This window comes from Schistocerca americana, chromosome 11 (assembly GCF_021461395.2).
Source record: "Schistocerca americana isolate TAMUIC-IGC-003095 chromosome 11, iqSchAmer2.1, whole genome shotgun sequence".
Taxonomy (NCBI): domain Eukaryota; kingdom Metazoa; phylum Arthropoda; class Insecta; order Orthoptera; family Acrididae; genus Schistocerca; species Schistocerca americana.
Genome location: NC_060129.1, coordinates 120,430,497 through 120,450,343, shown reverse-complemented (window position 1 = coordinate 120,450,343; position 19,847 = coordinate 120,430,497). Strand labels below are relative to the sequence as shown.

General features: G+C 45.6%; 1 protein-coding gene across 1 annotated transcript in view; it reads left to right on the top strand.

Annotated features, from left to right (window-relative positions):
• The first annotated feature begins 6,456 nt into the window (after positions 1–6,456).
• Positions 6,457–19,847, top strand: part of LOC124553357 — a 191,644-nt gene continuing 178,253 nt past the window's right edge. Inside the window, exon 1 of the mRNA XM_047127230.1 lies at positions 6,457–7,617. Within this exon, the coding sequence (XP_046983186.1) occupies positions 6,877–7,617 (741 nt within the window). The 5' untranslated portion in view covers positions 6,457–6,876. The remainder of the gene's footprint in view (positions 7,618–19,847) is intronic.

Below are 19,847 nucleotides of genomic sequence, written 5' to 3'. Positions count from 1 at the left end.
GTATGGAGACAACCTCATGAATCCGTGAACCCTGCATGTCAGCAGGGGTCTGTTGAAGCTAGTGGAGGCTCTGTAAGTGGGGCGTGTGCAGGTTGAATCATATGTGGACCCTGATACGTCTAGACACGACTCTGACAGGTCACACGTACGTAAGCATCATGTCTGATCACCAGCATCCATTCATGGCCATTGTGCATTCCGACGGACTTCGGCAATTCCAGCAGGATAATGCGACACCCCCAACACATCCAGAATTGCTGCAGACTGACTCCACGAACACTCTTCTAACACCTCCGCTGACCACCAAACTTTCCAGACATGAACATTATTGAGCATGTCTGGAGTGTCTTGTCTGGAGTGTCTTAAAACGTGCTGTTCTCCACCCCCTCGTACCCATACAGATTTTTGGCCAGCCCAGCAAAATTCATGGCGTGAATTCCCTCCAGCACTACTTACTTCAGACGCTAGTCGAGTCCATGCCACGTCGTGTTGCTCCACTTGTGCGTGCTCGCGTGGGCCCTACACGGTATTAGGTAGGTGTACCAGTTTCTTGGCTCTTCAGTGCATAATGCAGTCGAGACCAGAACATATACCAGACCTCCAAGCCGGTGGCACGAACGTAGAGCCGAAGAGACAAGATTATACAACCATAGTAACAGACATTAGAGTAGAAGGCTTTGGTTAAACAACGTACTTAAGAAAAGCAGCTGGGCAGCTAAATTACATATGCGAAAGCAAAGAAATTAGGCAGACAATAAAATTATTAAAATTAAATTAGTGCAGGTAATAGTGACAGAATGAGCGGGGGTGAAATGATTTACGTAAATTATGAAATTGTTAAAACCTGCCTGACAATAAAGCTTAAAATGAGAGAACATAAAAAACCAGTTTAGAAGATAAGGGAAAGAATAAAGTAGCGTAACATTCAGGATAAAGAACTATTGATGGCTTAGTATAGCGGGTGCCAACCACCTTGCCGCAATAGTAACGCAGGTTCCCGTCAGATCACCGAAGTTAAGCGCTGTCGGGCTGGGCTAGCACCTGGATGGGTGACCATCCGGTCTGCCGAGCGCTGTTGGCAAGCGGGGTGCACTCAGCCCTTGTGAGGCAAACTGAGGAGCTACACTTGATTGGGAAGCAGCGGCTCCGGTCTCGTAAACTGACATACGGCCGGGAGAGCGGTGTGCCGGCCACATGCCCCTCCATATCCACATCCACTGACACCTTTGGTCTAAGGTTGACACGGCGGCCGGTCGGTGCTGTTGGGCCTTCATGGCCTGTTCGAGCGGAGTTTTTTTAAGTGTAGTGGGTATCATAATACAAGTGGTTTCTGCTAACCATTTGATCATTCAATAATCTACCTTTCTGTGCGCCAGAGTGCTTGAGAACACCCATTTCCTCTAAAAGATTTAGCCTTTTCCCTTTGCGGGCACATGGAGTTCAAAATGGTTCAAATGGCTCTGAGCACTCTGGGACTTCTGAGGTCATCAGTTCCCTAGAACTTAGTACTTAAACCTAACTAACCTAAGGACATCACACACATCCATGCCCAAGGCAGGATTCGAACCTGCGACATGGAGTACATCTAAGTTCTTCAACATCCGGGGCCACTAGATTTTTGGTTCCAGAAGCTGAATGCTGTTTAATCTGTCCTTTTCTTGATCGGTAAATGTTCACTAAATCTTGGTCAAAATTTCCTGTCAGTCCCGGTTTCTGGTACCTTATGCTTTTATCTCCCTAATGCCGAAACGAAGACATTTCCTTGTAATCTTTGTCTTGATACATTAAAGGACCGATATTGGCTCACCACATTAATTCTTACGTAAGTTGACAGTTGTTGTCAGTTGTACAGACGGCTACACAACCTGGAACTTTGCCTCACACTACCCCAAGCCCCAATTTTTAAAGTACCTGCACCTCATAATGTTATTTTACACCCTTAAGTTAATCTGAAGATGTCGCACAAGGGCGAAACGCCTCGTAGAAAATAAACACATAAAATAATTTGCAACTAAGACTCGTCTTATTTCACGAAATTCATAACTGGTTGCTGTATACAAGGGATCCAGCATGGAATGGAACCAGTTTTACTTGATTACAGATTTGTCTGCCATTTCTATGAAATGATAAAAGAGAAAGAAAATTGTGGTAACAGTAATAAATTAAAAACTTAACAACAGTTCGTGCATAGTATACAGTTACAATGGGAAGTATCTACTCTGCAGCCTTTGTCTACATACCATGCCTTTGTCTGCTTGTAGTCCTTATCACGAAATAATTCTTCAGCCTCAGTTTTCACCTTTTAGTACTGACTTTTCTTAATGTCCAAATAGTGGCATGACTCCAGATACAACACGATTTTTGAGCAGTTTCAAAAAACTGGAAATAAAAGGAGAATACTGGTGATTTTTTGTAGTATTCAACCACTTTTCAATTTTCGAGAAAAGCAGCGAACGGTGACAGGACTAAGTTTTTTTTTATTTGCGTACTTAACTGTGGTTCTATGTATCTTGAAACTGAATCAAAATATTTCATTGTTTGTCCGATTTATACATTTGTTCCTCTCCTCTGCCAATCTTTGCAGCTCAGAGTAACACTTGCAGCCTACTTCCTCAATTATTCGCTGGGTGTATTCCTAATCTCTCTCGTCCTCTACAGTTTTTAGCCTCTACAACCCCCACTAGTTCAATAATGGTTCAGATGGCTGTGAGCACTATGGGACTTAACATCTGAGGTCATCAGTGCCCTAGAACTTAGAACTACTTAAACCTAACTAACCTAAGGACATCACACACACCCATGCCCGAGGCAGGATTCGAACCTGCAGCCACGTGGTTCAGGACTGAAGCGCCTAGAACCGCTCGGCCACAGCGGCCGGCCGGTTCCCTCTAATAACTGGGATGTTATTCTCTGATGTCTCAACACACATGTGCTGCACGTACTGTCACTTCTTCTTGTCAGTGTTTTCCGTATGTTCCTTTCCTTGCCAATTCCGAGGAAAAGCTTCTCATTTCTTATCTTATCATGCACCTAATTTCAACTTCCTTCTGTAGCACCGTATCGCAAACACTTCGATTTTCTACTTTCCTGGTTTTCCCTACAGTTCATAATTCACTACTGTACAACGCTGTGTTCCAAACATACGCGCCAGAAATTTCTTCCTCAAATTACGGCCGATTTTTTATACTAGTAGACTTACTTTGAGCAGAAATGCTCTCATCACCTGTGCAATCAGCTCGCTATTCCAAGGCTCCAGAATTCCTTAACTATATCTACTTCGTGGTATCCCATTTTGAGGTTCAGTTTATCACTACTCTTACTTTTGCTACATCTCATTACATTCGCATTTCTTCGAGTTACTCTCAGTCCTTATTCTGTACTCATTACACTCTTCATTATATTCACAGGCCCTACAATTTTTCCCCCTTTTACTGAGGGTAGCAATGTCATTAGCAAATCTTGTCGTTGCTATCTTTTTGCCCATAATTTTTAACCGATTCCTGCACTTTTCTTTTATTTCCGTCATACGTTCTATCTGTTCCATTAATCTAGTTCTTGATATGTTCCCCAGGTAGCATAATAATGCTCAATGCCGGCCGAAGTAGCCGTGCGGTTAAAGGCGCTGCAGTCTGGAACTGCAAGACCGCTACGGTCGCAGGTTCGAATCCTGCCTCGGGCATGGATCTTTGTGATGTCCTTAGGTTAGTTAGGTTTAACTAGTTCTAAGTTCTACGGGAGTAATGACCTCAGCAGTTGAGTCCCATAGTGCTCAGAGCCATTTGAACCATTTTTTAATGCTCAAGAGCAGAATGTACAAGGAGTTTGTTAGCGACTCTCCTTATGGTTGGATTATACTCCTGTAGAAGTATTTCTATAACTCTGCGTTCCACACTGCTAGAATTTTAAATTTATTTCCATTAAATGGGTCTGGACAGGTACTGCCAGATTCCTGGCTAATTGCGACAATGACACTTGCCTCTTAGCGATGAACAGTTGGGTCGCTGTCAAAAACTGACTAAAACCTTGAAGAACCTGTTTGTTAGAAACTTTTAACAATATAAGGAATTGTTTTGTGAGAATGTTATATAATTTGCATTGAGCCTTATACTTTGGCGCAACAGCAGTAGTAGCAGTGCATCTGTTTTTCAGATGTCTATCATTAGCAAAGTAATGCGAGAAATCAATATCCTAAGTAAAGCTCCATTTCTTTGTTATGATTTAATGCGAGTAGTTATGTATTTAACTGTATAGAGAAAATTTCTCCTTTTATGTTGAAATATACAGGGTGTTACAAAAAGGTACGGCCAAACTTTCAGGAAACATTCCTCACACACAAATAAAGAAAAGATGCTATGTGGACATGTGTCCGGAAACGCTTAATTTCCATGTTAGAGCTCATTTTAGTTTCGTCAGTATGTACTGTACTTCCTCGATTCACCGCCATGATTTCATACTGGATACACTACCTGTGCTGCTAGAACATGTGCCTTTACAAGTACGACACAACATGTGGTTCATGCACGATGGAGCTCCTGCACATTTCAGTCCAAGTGATCGTACGCTTCTCAACAACAGTTTCGGTGACCGATGGATTGGTAGAGGCGGACCAATTCCGTGGCCTCCACGCTCTCCTGACCTCAACCCTCTTGACTTTCATTTATGGGCGCATTTGAAAGCTCTTGTCTACGCAACCCCAGTACCAAATGTAGAGACTCTTTGTGCTCGTATTGTGGACGGCTGTGATACAATACGCCATTCTCCAGGGCTGCATCAGCGCATCAGGGATTCCGTGCGACGGAGGGTGGATGCACGTATCCTCGCTAACGGAGGACATTTTTAACATTTCCTGTAACAAAGTGTTTGAAGTCACGCTGGTACGTTCTGCTGCTGTGTGTTTCCATTCCATGATTAATGTGATTTGAAGAGAAGTAATAAAATGAGCTCTAACATGGAAAGTAAGCGTTTCCGGACACATGTCCACATAACATATTTTCTTTCTTTGTGTGTGAGGAATGTTTCCTGAATGTTTGGCCGTACCTTTTTGTAACACCCTGTATATCATCGATTTCCATTAGCTGAAAGAATTGTTTTTCTTATAATTTCCCTGTGTTAAATACCCAGTGAATGAAAGTATGATTTAATATATTGTCTTTCTTTGACTTTGTGTGTGTATAACAAAATTGTTTCAAGACATAATTCTTAAGAAAGAAATTAAAAGCTTTGAGACTCTCATAGGCAACAAACGATTGCACTGTATCTCAGTCAGAAGATGCCATAGCAGCTTCAATGAAGATAATTTTAATAGTCCAATATGGAATATTTAGAACGAAGTACTTCATTTAATGTTTCAATTTCAAAGAAAATTAAATTATATCTTAATCAACACGCTTTTCTGTTTTTTAATCCCTATTTTACTATTACTCAACATCAAGATTCAATAATTATCATGAATTTTTTTCATTGACTTCTAGAATATGGTATGACACCTTTAATTTCATTATGAAATTTCATTTCTGAAACAATTAATGGCTTGAAAAATGTCTGTACATCAATTTTAACAACACAGTCACCTTTTTTATGTGTATTTGGGTTTTGGCCCCACAATCTGTGATGATCTAATCAAACAATACCAATTTACCTGTCCATTTTTATGATTAACTAACATTGTTTTTCAGTAGTTACTACAAATTTACTTAAAATGAATTCTGCAATATCACAATAATTTTTAATGATTATTAACTATCATTTCTAAAACACATAACATCACTTCATAATTAGTAGTTTCAGAAACAGTATAACCATATGTACACATTTTGGCCAGATTTTCTGGTTTCAGAGCCACTATGCAATGGTGTAATAAAAAATATTGTATTTCGCACATAAGGCCTCATTAGATCAGACTTGATTATATCCATATTTATCTGCCAGTATTTACACTATATGTTTATCAACTGCAGGTTTTTCTGCAATTTCCAGGATTAATAATGATACAAGGTATATATTATACATGCATGATCCTGTGTTCACAAAATTTTATTCTAATAAAAGTCCCCTTTTCTTTTTGTTTCAGTTGAACACTCGAAATACTGGAAGCTGAATTTTGCTGCAAGGATGCAGTTGAGTGGAAGAAGCAAACTTCTTTCAGGATTGCCATATGAAATTTATTCCCTGCAATTTTGTGATGTTGTTCAGAATTTGCTAACAACAAAATATTGAGTACTGTGTGCATGAATTTTTAAGACTTTCGAGATAGTTGTTCAGCAACAGTGGGGCGAATTTAGCAATGTGAAATTGGATGTTTGTTATTGTCGTGATCACATTGTTTGCCTAATGGACCGATATCCTCGTAAGTAGTAATGTTCACAAAACTATAGCTGAACTTCTGTAGTTAGAGTGTTAGATAGAGTATGGTGCAGTACAAGTGATTTTTTTTTTGTGATAGCAATGCACATAGCCAAAGTTTAATTTCTAGTCTATTATTCTGTGTTGCATGTGACTATTTTTTCACGTTTTACAACTAGATCGCACCGTGTTAAACATATTGTGGTCTTTTTTATGCAATGATGTGTTGAGAATGTCCATCAGGTAGTTATTTTGGTGTGCACGTATTTAATACAGTACACAGAGAAACAATACGCAGAGAAGAGCATCCTAGTGTCTTTGCAAATATTAAGTGTGAGATTTTTTTCAGTGATTACTTTTGCAAAACTGAGAGATGGTTGTGTCTTTTAGTGATATAAGTGGGTTTTTGTTATTGAGAGCAGTTTGGTTCCGTTATTTGTGAGTAATTATTAGCGTAGTTGCTGTTTTGAAATTCGTTGGTCGACTGATTTGTAAAATTCAGGAGAGCTAGTGGAACTTACGAAATAAAGAAACATGACGCTTTCAGAGCAAATTCAGGGACAGAGGAGGTCCTCGAAAAAGTCTAAGAACAAGGCGCAGGCGTCAGGGAACACTGCGCCAGCCGCAACAAATTCAAACCCGCGAACGAAGCCAGAGGCGCAACAAAAGAAGGCGCGCAAGTCCGGCGCGGGCAACACAACGGCTGCAGCTGCGGCGGCGGCGGCGGCGGCGGCCAAAGATCCCAAGCGCGACAGACGCTCCACTCTGCCTGCAACCAGAGTTGCTACTGCCGAAGGCAGGGCCGGCGCAGATGCTACGCCAGCGTCGGGCTCCGGTCTGCAGGGCAGGGACAGAGGTCTGAGAGGCAGCTTTAAGGCGCTGAGGAGATCCACCGAAGATCTGTCCAATGCGGCGTCAGCGATCAAGAAGACGATCGGCAACTTCGTGAGGAGTTCGCCACTGAGGAGGAGTTTCAGTTTCGGCCGGGACCTCAACAAGGTGGGCGGCCTCAAGAAGACTGCGTGGTCAGCGTCGCTCCAGTCCCTCCAGGAGGACGTGCCGGAAGAGGAGGCGGGTGCCGGCAAGTTCCTCGTCGACGACAAGAGGGACAGCTTCATAGAGGACGAGGAGGATGCGGAGCTGATGAAGGAGCAGAGGGCGGTGGCGAAACCCACAGATGCCGTCGTCGGCGTGCCCACCAAAGACCTGGAGTTCAAGACACGCAGTCTGGTCATTGAGGACTCTGGAGCCTACAGCAAGGATCCGGAATTCCAGGTGAGTCCCTCTGATGGTTTTAAAATTATCTGCAACCACGCCATCACTTCGTGGCTTCTCAAATCCGTTTTTCTTGTATAGTCATTATACAAAGTTTCCCCTGTATTCTCCTTTGAACAATGCTGTCCATTAAAATTGCAGCAGTACGAGCAAATATTAAATAACAAAACTTTACTCACTGTGTGCACACAATGTAGTGGCAAGAATTATTGTTTACTCCTGGCAGTATACCTCAAATTTTATTTTTGTTCCCTGTTTGTACCTGTGTTGCATATGCTGGTATGGTTCCTTCGAAAGGGCACCGGTGAATTCCTCCCTCATTCTTCCATAATCAGTTGGGACTGATGATCTCACTGTTTGGTCCCCTCCCCTGAATCAGCAGCAGCAGTCATTTTTTCTTTTTTTTCTTTTCTTTTTTTCTTTATTGATTTTCAATTCCCCCCGAAGGGGGCGGGCTGGCAGCAGCTTAGTACGCTGCTCTACAGCCTACAGACTTTTTTTTTAGAAAAAGGAAGAAGAAAGAAACAAGGAAAAAAGGAAAAACAGACGATAAAATGGTGACATAAAGTGTAAAATGGCGTAAAAATACGGAAAACTAAAACAGAAAGCAAAAGGGGTTGGCGATGTTGATAAAATACACAGGAATCAGACAAGTAACATAGTAGACACACAATTAAAAAACATGGCGACAGTCTGGTTTCTGTTCGCAAGAGATAAAAAAAGCACACCCAGCTACACTTCCCAAAAGACACAACATGGAGCACGCACTGGAAAAACACACCGTAAAACACTGCAGGAAAATGGCGGCACAAATATGGCACTCCCGAGCCAAAGGCAGATTGGGGAGGGGGGGACCTGGAGGAGGGGGAAAAACAAGGAGGGAGGAGAGGAAAAAACGAAAAGGGGGGAACCAAGGAGGGAGAGGACTAATAAAGGGGGAGAAGGGCAGACGCGAGAGGGAATGAGAGGAGGCAGAGGAGGGAAATGAAAAGGACTCGGGGGAGAGAAGGGGACAAAGAGAGGGGAGGTGGGGCAGAAAGAGGATGGAAGGGGGGGAGAGGGAGCCCAGGAAAAGGACACAGGAAAGGAGGGGGAGTGAGGATCAGAGTTGATAGGAGGGATAAATGGAGGGAGAGAGGGCACCATCCGGGAGCAGGATTTGACGGAAGCCACCTTGGGAAAGGAGATGAAGGGTGTAGAGATGGAGGGTAGGGGGGACACAACAGTGAAGGCGTGGGAGGGGGCAGGGATGGGAGAGGTGGGGGTGAGGGGGATCAAGGCGGCGGGAGGTGTAGAGGATGCGGATATGTAGCAGTCCTTCATGCATCTACATATACATCTACAAAGATACTGCGCAAGCCACTGAATGGTGCCGTGATGGATGGTACCCTGTGCTGTTACTAATCATTTCCTTTGCTGTCCCACTCGCAAATAGAGCGAAGGAAAACCGACTATATGCAGGGTGGTCGATTGATCGTGACCGGGCCAAATATCTCACGAAAAAACCGTCAAACCAAAAAACTACAAAGAACGAACCTTGTCTAGCTTGAAGGGGAACACCAGATGGCGCTAGGGTTGGCCCGCTAGATGGCGCTGCCATAGGTCAGACGGATATCAACTGCGTTTTTTAAAATAGAAACCCTCATTTTTTATTACATATTTGTGTAGTACGTAAAGAAATATAATTGCTTTAGTTGGACCACTTTTTTCGCTTTGTGATACACTCCTGGAAATTGAAATAAGAACACTGTGAATTCATTGTCCCAGGAAGGGGAAACTTTATTGACACATTCCTGGGGTCAGATACATCACATGATCACACTGACAGAACCACAGGCACATAGACACAGGCAACAGAGCATGCACAATGTCGGCACTAGTACAGTGTATATCCACCTTTCGCAGCAATGCAGGCTGCTATTCTCCCATGGAGACGATCGTAGAGATGCTGGATGTAGTCCTGTGGAACGGCTTGCCATGCCATTTCCACCTGGCGCCTCAGTTGGACCAGCGTTCGTGCTGGACGTGCAGACCGCATGAGACGAAGCTTCATCCAGTCCCAAACATGCTCAATGGGGGACAGATCCGGAGATCTTGCTGGCCAGGGTAGTTGACTTACACCTTCTAGAGCACGTTGGGTGGCACGGGATACATGCGGACGTGCATTGTCCTGTTGGAACAGCAAGTTCCCTTGCCGGTCTAGGAATGGTAGAACGATGGGTTCGATGACGGTTTGGATGTACCGTGCACTATTCAGTGTCCCCTCGACGATCACCAGTGGTGAACGGCCAGTGTAGGAGATCGCTCCCCACACCATGATGCCGGGTGTTGGCCCTGTGTGCCTCGGTCGTATGCAGTCCTGATTGTGGCGCTCCCCTGCACGGCGCCAAACACGCATACGACCATCATTGGCACCAAGGCAGAAGCGACTCTCATCGCTGAAGACGACACATCTCCATTCGTCCCTCCATTCACGCCTGTCGCGACACCACTGGAGGCGGGCTGCACGATGTTGGGGCGTGAGCGGAAGACGGCCTAACGGTGTGCGGGACCGTAGCCCAGCTTCATGGAGACGGTTGCGAATGGTCCTCGCTGATACCCCAGGAGCAACGGTGTCCCTAATTTGCTGGGAAGTGGCGGTGCGGTCCCCTACGGCACTGCGTAGGATCCTACGGTCTTGGCGTGCATCCGTGCGTCGCTGCGGTCCGGTCCCAGGTCGACGGGCACGTGCACCTTCCGCCGACCACTGGCGACAACATCGATGTACTGTGGAGACCTCACGCCCCACGTGTTGAGCAATTCGGCGGTACGTCCACCCGGCCTCCCGCATGCCCACTATACACCCTCGCTCAAAGTCCGTCAACTGCACATACGGTTCACGTCCACGCTGTCGCGGCATGCTACCAGTGTTAAAGACTGCGATGGAGCTCCGTATGCCACGGCAAACTGGCTGACACTGACGGCGGCGGTGCACAAATGCTGCGCAGCTAGCGCCATTCGACGGCCAACACCGCGGTTCCTGGTGTGTCCGCTGTGCCGTGCGTGTGATCATTGCTTGTACAGCCCTCTCGCAGTGTCCGGAGCAAGTATGGTGGGTCTGACACACCGGTGTCAATGTGTTCTTTTTTCCATTTCCACGAGTGTAGATGGCTCTGTAATAATCACAAACACATTGCTCACAATTTTAGGTGAACAGTTAGTAACAGGCAGGTTTTTTAAATTAAACTACAGAACGTAGGTATGCTTGAACATTTTATTTCGGTTGTTCCAATGTGATACATCTACCTTTGCGAATTTATCATTTCTGAGAACGCAAGCTGTTACAGTGTGATTACCTGTAAATACCACATTAATGCATTAAATGCTCAAAATGATGTCCGTCAACCTCAATGCATTTGGCAATACGTGTTACGACATTGCTCTCAACAGCGAGTAGTTCGCCTTCCGTAATGTTCGCACACGCATTGACAATGCGCTGACGTATGTTGTCAGGCGTTGTCGGTGGATCACGATAGCAAATATCCTTCAACTTTCCCCACAGAAAGAAATCCGGGGACGTCAGATCCGGTGAACAAGCGGGCCACGGTATGGTGCTTCGACGACGAATCCACCTGTCTTGAAATATGCTATTCAATGCCGCTTCAAGCGCACGCCAGCTATGTGCCGGGCATCCATCATGTTGGAAGTACATCGCCATTCTGTCAGGAAGTGAAACATCTTGTAGTAACATCGGTAGAACATTACGTAGGGAATCAGCATACACTGCACCATTTAGATTGCCATCCTTAAAATGGGGGCCAATTATCCCTTCTCCCATAATGCCGCACCATACATTAACCCGCCAAGGTCGCTGATGTTCCACGTGTCGCAACCATCGTGGATTTTCCGTTGCCCAATAGCGCATATTATGCCGGTTTACGTTACCGCTGTCGGAGAATGACGCTTCGTCGCTAAATAGAACACGTGCAAAAAATCTGTCTTCGTCCCGTAATTTCTCTTGTGCCCAGTGGCAGAACTGTACACGACGTTCAAAGTCGTCGCCATGCAATTCCTGGTGCATAGAAATATGGTACGGGTGCAATCGATGTTGATGTAGCATTCCGAACACGGACGTTTTTGAGATTCCCGATTCTCGCGCAATTTGTCTGCTACTGATGTGCGGGCTATCCGCGACAGCAGCTAAAACACCTACTTTGGCATCATCATTAGTTGCAGGTCGTGGTTGACGTTTCACACGTGGCTGAACAGTTCCTGTTTCCTTAAATAACGTAACTATCCGGCGAACGGTCCGGACACTTGGATGATGTCGTCCAGGATACCGAGCAGCATACATAGCACACGCCCGTTGGGCATTTTGATCACAATAGCCATACATCAACACGATATCGACCTTTTCCACAATTGTTTAACTGTCCATTTTAACGCGGGTAATGTATCAGGAAGCAAATACCGTCCGCACTGGCGGAATGTTACGTGATACCACGTACTTAGACGTTTGTGGCTATTACAGGGCCATCTATCACAAAGCGATAAAAGTGGTCCAACTAAAACATTCATATTTCTTTACGTACTACACGAATATGTAATAAAAAATGGGGGTTCCTATTTTAAAAAAACGCAGTTGATATCCGTTTGACCTATGGCACCGCCATCTAGTGAGCCAACCATAGCGTCATCTGGTTTGCCCCTTCAGGCTAATCGAGTTTCGTAGTTTTTTCGTTTGACGCTTATTTCGTGAGATATTTGGCCTGGTCACTATCAATGGACCACCCTGTACGTACGAGGGTAATTCCAAAAGTAAGGTCTTCTGTCTTTATATAAGTACATAGACCTGTTTCTTTGTACAGTGGTTTACATCAGTTTACAGCTTGAACATTTAGCTATTTTTCGACATACTCAGCATTTCTGTCGATACATTTTTGTAGACGCTGTGGCAGTTTTTGCATGCCCACGTCATACCAGCTCGCCGCCATGCTGTTCAGAAAGTTATGAACCTCTTCTTTCACCTCGTCGCCGGAGCTGAATCGCTTTCCGGCCAAAAGTTCTTTTAACCTAGGGAACTGGGCGCCAGGTCAGGACTACAGGGTGGGTGGGTGATTGTGTTCCACTGAAACTGTTGCACGAGAGCAACGGTTTGCCGAATGATGTGTGGGCGAGCGTTGTCATGGAGAATGTGTACACCCTTGGTCAACATTCCTGAAGTGCCCATCTGAGTTTTTTCAGAGTCTCACAGTACCTGTCAGCGTTAATTGTGGTTGCAATGGGCGTAAAGTCGACCAACAATACCCCTTTCCGATCCCAAAAAACCGTTGTCGTGACTTTACCGGCAGACTGTGCTTGTTTTTTGAATTTCCGCGGCTTCGGCGAAGAAGGATGCCGCGACTGGCGTGATCGTTGCTCGGTCTCAGGTGTAAAGTGGTATGCCCAGGTTTCGTCACCCGCGACAATTGAGTCCAGAAAGTTGTCCTGTTCGGCTGCAAGGCGGTGAAGAAATGCGCGGGAACCATCAACTCCTCGCCCTATGCGCGGCACCCATCTTGCGCACACCTTCCGGTAGTTGAATGTTTCCGTTAAAATTGTGTGAGCGGTGCTTCGGGAAACCTCAGGGACCAACGTGCAGAGATCATCCAGAGTGATCCGCCGATCTTCACGCATGCTTTGCTCAACCTTCAACACTGTCCCTGACTGTTCAAATGGTTCAAATGGCTCTGAGCACTATGGAACTTAACGTCTATGGTCATCAGTCCCCTAGAACTTAGAACTACTTAAACCTAACTAACCTGAGCACATCACACAACACCCAGTCATGACGAGGCAGAGAAAATACCTGACCTCGCCGGGAATCGAACCCGGGAACCCGGGCGTGGGAAGCGAGAACGCTACCGCACGACCACGAGCTGCGGACCGAAATTGACGGTCTCCCGCTAGTTTGTTCGTCGCGAATTTCGGTCCGACCAGGTGCAAACTCTCTACACCACTTACGAACATTTTTGACATGCATGCACGACTCACCACACGTTTCCGTCAATTGGCGATGGATTTCAATCGGCGCAGTGCCCTCTGCGTTCAAAAACCGAACAACTGCGCGCAATTCGCACTTGGCGGTAACATCCAACGGGAGCTCCATTCTCAACGGCTGCCAAGCCAGGACAGCGCCTCAGCGCGGCATGCGCATGTTTACACACAGCGCGTGGAGCACCTGTCATAACAGTGTGGCCAACTGCCACACAAACAGAGTTCTGTACTTATAAAAAAAATAGGGGACCTTACTTTCGGGATTACCCTCGTATAATTCATTCGCTCTATAAAATGAAGATAGAAACTAGCTGCCTATATCTACACAAATACCTTCATCTACTTGTAGCCCGCCGGCCGGATTGGTCGAGCGGTTCTAGGCGCTACAGTTTTGAACCGCGCGACCGCTACGGTCGCAGGTTCGAATCCTGCATCGGGCATGGATGTGTGTGATGTCCTTAGGTTAGTTAGGTTTAAGTAGTTCTAAGTTCTAGAGGACTGATGACCTCAGAAGTTAAGTCCCATAGTGTGCAGAGCCATTTGAACCATTTGAACTTGTAGCCCTTAAAAACGGGCAAATTAACACGAAAAACAGAGCGCTTCAACCTGTGCCAGTGAGATGACGTCAGTCATTTGAAGCTCTTTTTGGGGACAACCAACCCCCTTCTATAGTGTTTTTTTTAAGCTTTCCTTCTGTTTTTAGTTTCTCCAATTTTTTGTGTTTCGTTCCCATTGCTGCTGGTTTCCAGTTTCGTTTTCTTACCTTTTCCTAAGTCACAGACCGGGCGCTAATGACCGTAGCAAATGGCTCTGAGTACTACGGGACTTAACATCTATGGTCGTCAGTCCCCTAGAACTTAGAACTACTTAAACCTAACTAACCTAAGAACAGCACACAACACCCAGCCATCAAGAGGAAGAGAAAATCCCTGACCCCACCGGGAATCGAACCCGGGAACCCGGGCGTGGGAAGCGAGAACACTACCGCACGACCACGAGATGCGGGCTGACCGTGGCAGTTTTGCACTCTAAAACCATAACAAAAAAAAAAAGTTCCCTCTAATCTTATCTTCACAGTCATTATGCGAAATACGGTGATGGGCTGCACAATCGTTCTGCAGTCAGCCTCAAATGTCGGTTCTCTAAATTTTCTCAATAGTGGTCGTTCAGAAGAACGTCGCCTTTCTTGCAGTGACTCCCATATGGATTCCTGAAGCATCTCCATAATACCTGCACATTGTTCGAACCTGATGGCAACAAATCTAGCAGCCTGCTCTTGAACTTTTTCGATGTCTTCCTTTAACCCGACATGGTGCAGATCCCAGAGACTTGAGCAGTATTCAAGAATAGGTCACACTACATGCGGTTCTCTTTACAGATGAAACACACTTTCGTAAAATTTTCCTAGTAAGCTGAAGTCGATCATTCGACTTCCCTACCACAATACCCAAATGCTCGTTCAATTTCATGTCGCTTTGCAACTTTATGCTCAGATATTTAAACGAAGTGACTGTGTCAGTAGGCCAGCTGCGGTGGCCGAGCGGTTCTAGGCGATTCAGTCCGGAACCGCGCGACTGCTACGGTCGCAGGTTCGAATTCTGCCTGGGGAATGGATGAGTGTGATGTCCTTAGGTTAGTTAGGTTTAGGTAGTTCTAAGTTCTAGGGGACTGATGACCTCAGATGTTAAGTCCCATAGTGCTCAGAGACATTTGAACCATTTGTGTCTGTAGGAAACTACTAATCTGAATATTATAGGTCTTTTGTTCCTACTCGTCCGCATTAACTTACGTTTTTCTGCATTTAGAGATAAACTATGTGATCAAACACCTGGCTGAAAATGACTTACTGGTGTGTGGCGCCCTCCATCGGTAATACTGGAATTCAGTATGGTGTTGGCCCACCTTAGCCTTGATGACAGCTTCCACAGTCGCAGGCATACGTTCAGTCAGGTGCTGGAAGGTTTATTGGGGAATGGCAGCCCATTCTTCACGGAGTGCTGCACTGAGGAGAGGTATCGATGTCGATCGGTGAGGCCTGGCACGAAGTCGGCCTTCCAAAACGTCCCAAAGGCGTTCTATAAGATTCAGGTCAGGACTGTGTGCAGGCTAGTCCATAACAGGGATGTTATTGTCCTGTAACCACTCCGCCACATGCTGTGGATTATGAACAGATGCTCGATCACGTTGAAAGATGCAATCGCCATCCCCAAATTGCTCTTCAACAGTGGGAATCAAGAAGGTACTAAAAACATCAATGTAGGCCTGTGCTGTGATAGTGCTACGCAAAACAACAAGGGGTGCAAGCCCCTTCCGTGAAAACGCGATCACACCGTAACACCACCGCCTCAGAATTTTACTGTTGCCACTACACACGCTGGCAGATGACGTTCACCGGGCATTCGCCATACTCACACCCCGCCATCGGATCGCCACATTGTGTACCGTCATTCGTCACTCCACACAATATTTTTCCACTGTTCAATCGTCCAGTGTTGACGCTCCTTACACCAAGCGAGGTGTCGTTTGGCATTTACCGGCGTGATGTGTGGCTTATGAGCAGCCGCTCGACCATGAAATCCAAGTTTTCTCACCTCTTGCGTAACTGTCATAGTACTTGCAGTGGACCGTGATTCATTGTGGAATTCATGTGTGGTAGTCTGGATAGATGTCTGCCTCTTCTACTGTCTCTGTCAGTCAACAGACTAGATCGGCCTGTACGATTTTGTGCTGTATGGGTCCCTTCACGTTTTCAGTTCACTATCACATCGGAAACAGTGGACCTAGGGATGTTTAGGAGTGTGGAAATCTCGCGTACAGACGTATGACACAAGTGACACCCAATCACCTGACCACGTTCGGAGTCCGTGAGTCCCACGGAGCGCCCCATTCTGCTCTCTCATGATGTCTAATGACTACTCAGGTCGCTGATGTGGACTGGCTGGCAGTAGGTGGCAGCACAATGCACCTAATATGAAAAACGTATGCTCTGGGGGTGTCCGGATACTTTTCATCACGTAGTGTAGCTGCCATTCATCACAGCAATTAGAATCTTTATCTGAGTCATCTTGTATGTCCCTGTTGTTGTTGTTGTTGTGCTCTTCAGTCCTGAGACTGGTTTGATGCAGCTCTCCATGCTACTCTATCCTGTGCAAGTTTCTTCATCTCCCAGTACCTACTCCAACCTACATCCTTCTGAATCTGCTTAGTGTATTCATCTCTTGGTCTCCCTCTACGATTTTTACCCTCCACGCTGCCCTCCAATGCTAAATTTGTGATCCCCTAATGCCTCAGAACATGTCCTACCAACCGATCCCTTCTTCTAGTCAAGTTGTGCCACAAACTTCTCTTCTCCCCATTCCTATTCAATAGCTCCTCATTAGTTACGTGATCTACCCACCTTATCTTCAGCATTCTTCTGTAGCACCACATTTCAAAAGCTTCTACTCTCTTCTTGTCCAAACTAGTTATCGTCCATGTTTCACTTCCATACATGGCTACACTCCATACAAATGCTTTCAGAAACGACTTTCTGACACTTAAATCTATACTTGATGTTAACAAATTTCTCTTCTTGAGAAACGCTTTCCTTGCCATTGCCAGTCTACATTTTATATCCTCTCTACTTCGACCATCATCGGTTATTTTACTCCCTAAATAGCGAAACTCCTTTACTACTTTAAGTGTCTCATTTCCTAATCTAATTCCCTCAGCGTCACCCGACTTAATTCGACTACATTCCATTATCCTCGTTTTGCTTTTGTTGATGTTCATCTTATATCCTCCTTTCAAGACACTGTCCATTCCGTTCAACTGCTCTTCCAAGTCGTTTGCTGTCTCTGACAGAATTACAATGTCATCGGCGAACCTCAAAGTTTTTACTTCTTCTCCATGGACTTTAATACCTACTCCGAATTTTTCTTTTGTTTCCTTTACTGCTTGCTCAATATACAGATTGAATAACATCGGGGATAGGCTACAACCCTGTCTCACTCCTTTCCCAACCACTGCTTCCCTTTCATGCCCCTCGACTCTTATAACTGCCATCTGGTTTCTGTACAAATTGTAAATAGCCTTTCGCTCCCTGTATCTCCCTACAGTCACTCAACTTGGACACCTTACCGTACACCACAGCATCATCAGCAAACAAGCAGATTGCTGCCCACCCAGTCCGCCAAAACATTTGTGTATACAGAGAACAACAGTGGTCCTCTCACACTTCCATGGTGCACTCGTCACGATACCCTTGTGCCGACCGTGGTGGCCGAGCGGTTCTAGGCGCTTAGTCCGGAACCGCACGACTGCTACGGTCGCGGGTTCGAATCCAGCCTCGTGCATGGATGTGTGTGATGTCCTTAGGTTAGTTAGGTTTAAGTAGTTCTGAGTTCTAGGGGACTGATGACCGCAGATGTTAAGTCCCATAGTGCTCAGAGCCATTTGAACCAATTTTTTGATACCCTTGTCTGTGATGAACACTCGCCATCGAGGACGACGTATTGGGTTCTACTAGCCGGCCGAAGTGGCCGTGCGGTTAAAGGCGCTGCAGTCTGGAACCGCAAGACCGCTACGGTCGCAGGTTCGAATCCTGCCTCGGGCATGGATGTTTGTGATGTCCTTAGGTTAGTTAGGTTTAACTAGTTCTAAGTTCTAGGGGACTAATGACCTCAGCAGTTGAGTCCCATAGTGCTCAGAGCCATTTGAACCATTGGGTTCTACTAGTTAAGAAGTCTTCGAGCCACTCACATACAGGTAACCTATTCCGTATGCTTGTACCTTCTTTAACAGTGGGCAGCATGGCACAATGTCAGATGCTTTACGGAAATCCAAGAATATGGAATTCCCGTGTTCACCTTCACAGTGTATCATGTGAGAAAAAGACAAGCTGAGTTTCGAACGAGCGACGCTTTCCAAAACAGTGCTGATTTGTGCGCAGAAGTTTCTCCCTCTCAAAAACATTATTATTACGAGGGCGGTTCAGAAAGTAACCTCCGATTGGTCACAGTGCGGGTTGTGGGGGGAGTAGCGACGCCATCTGTGCGTTCACGCACTCAACAGGTCAGTCGGCATCAAGCCGTGGTCGAGTGAACGTCGTACCTGCGCTAGTTTAGTTTTTGTGGCAGTTTGAAATGTGTGCTGCAATAGAAAACTCCGCCAAATGTGAAGTGCGTGCTGTCATAAGGTTTTTTACAGCCAAAGGATATTCTGCAGCAGCTATTCATCGTGAGCTTTGTGCCGTGTACGGACCAAGAGTTATGAGTGAAGGAGTTGTCCGTGAATGGGTACGTTTATTTAAAAGTGGACGAGAAAACGTTCATGATGAAGAGAGGAGTGGTAGACCATCATTGGTGACTGACGAACTCGTTCAGACAGTTGATGCAAAAGTTCGTGAAAATCGACGTTTCTCAATGTCGGAGTTGTCTACTGGTTTTCCACAGATTTCTAAGACTCTCTTGTACGAGATAGTGACAGCAAGATTGGGTTACCGTAAGTTCTGTGCACGATGGGTGCCCAAAATTCTTACCGACACCACAAAACTCAAAGAATGGCCTCTGCATTAGACTTTCTGTCACGTTATGAGGACGAAGGAGAACCATTGTTAAACAGAATCGTGACCGGTGACGAAACCTGGATTAAGTACGTGAACCCTGAGACAAAAGAACAATCAAAGATGTGGGCACATTCAAATTCGCCTACCAAACCAAGAAAAGCCTCGCAAGATTTTTCTGCCAGAAAACTGATGGCAACGGTGTTTTGGGATGACAAAGGGGTGTTGTTGGTTGAATTCATGGAACGTGGTACGACCATTAATCAAGACGTGTACTGTGAAACAATAAAAAAGTTACGACGCGCTATACAGAACAAACGCCGTGGTATGCTGACTTCCGGTATCGTTTTTTTGCACGATAACGCCCGTCCTCACTCTGCTCGCAGAACAACGGCCCTTCTTGAGTCCTTCAAGTGGGACGTTATCAACCATCCACCTTACAGCCCAGACCTGGCGCCAAGTGATTATCACCTCTTCATGCATTTGAAGAAATGGCTCGGGTCACAGCGGTTTGATGACGACGAAGAGCTCAAAGATGCGGTCACAGGCTGGCTCCAGGCACAAGTGGGTGATTTTTATGCAGAAGGAATTTCAAAGCTTGTGAAGAGATACGATAAGTGCCTCAATCGCTATGGAGACTATGTAGAAAAATAGTGCAAAGATGTAGTTGTAA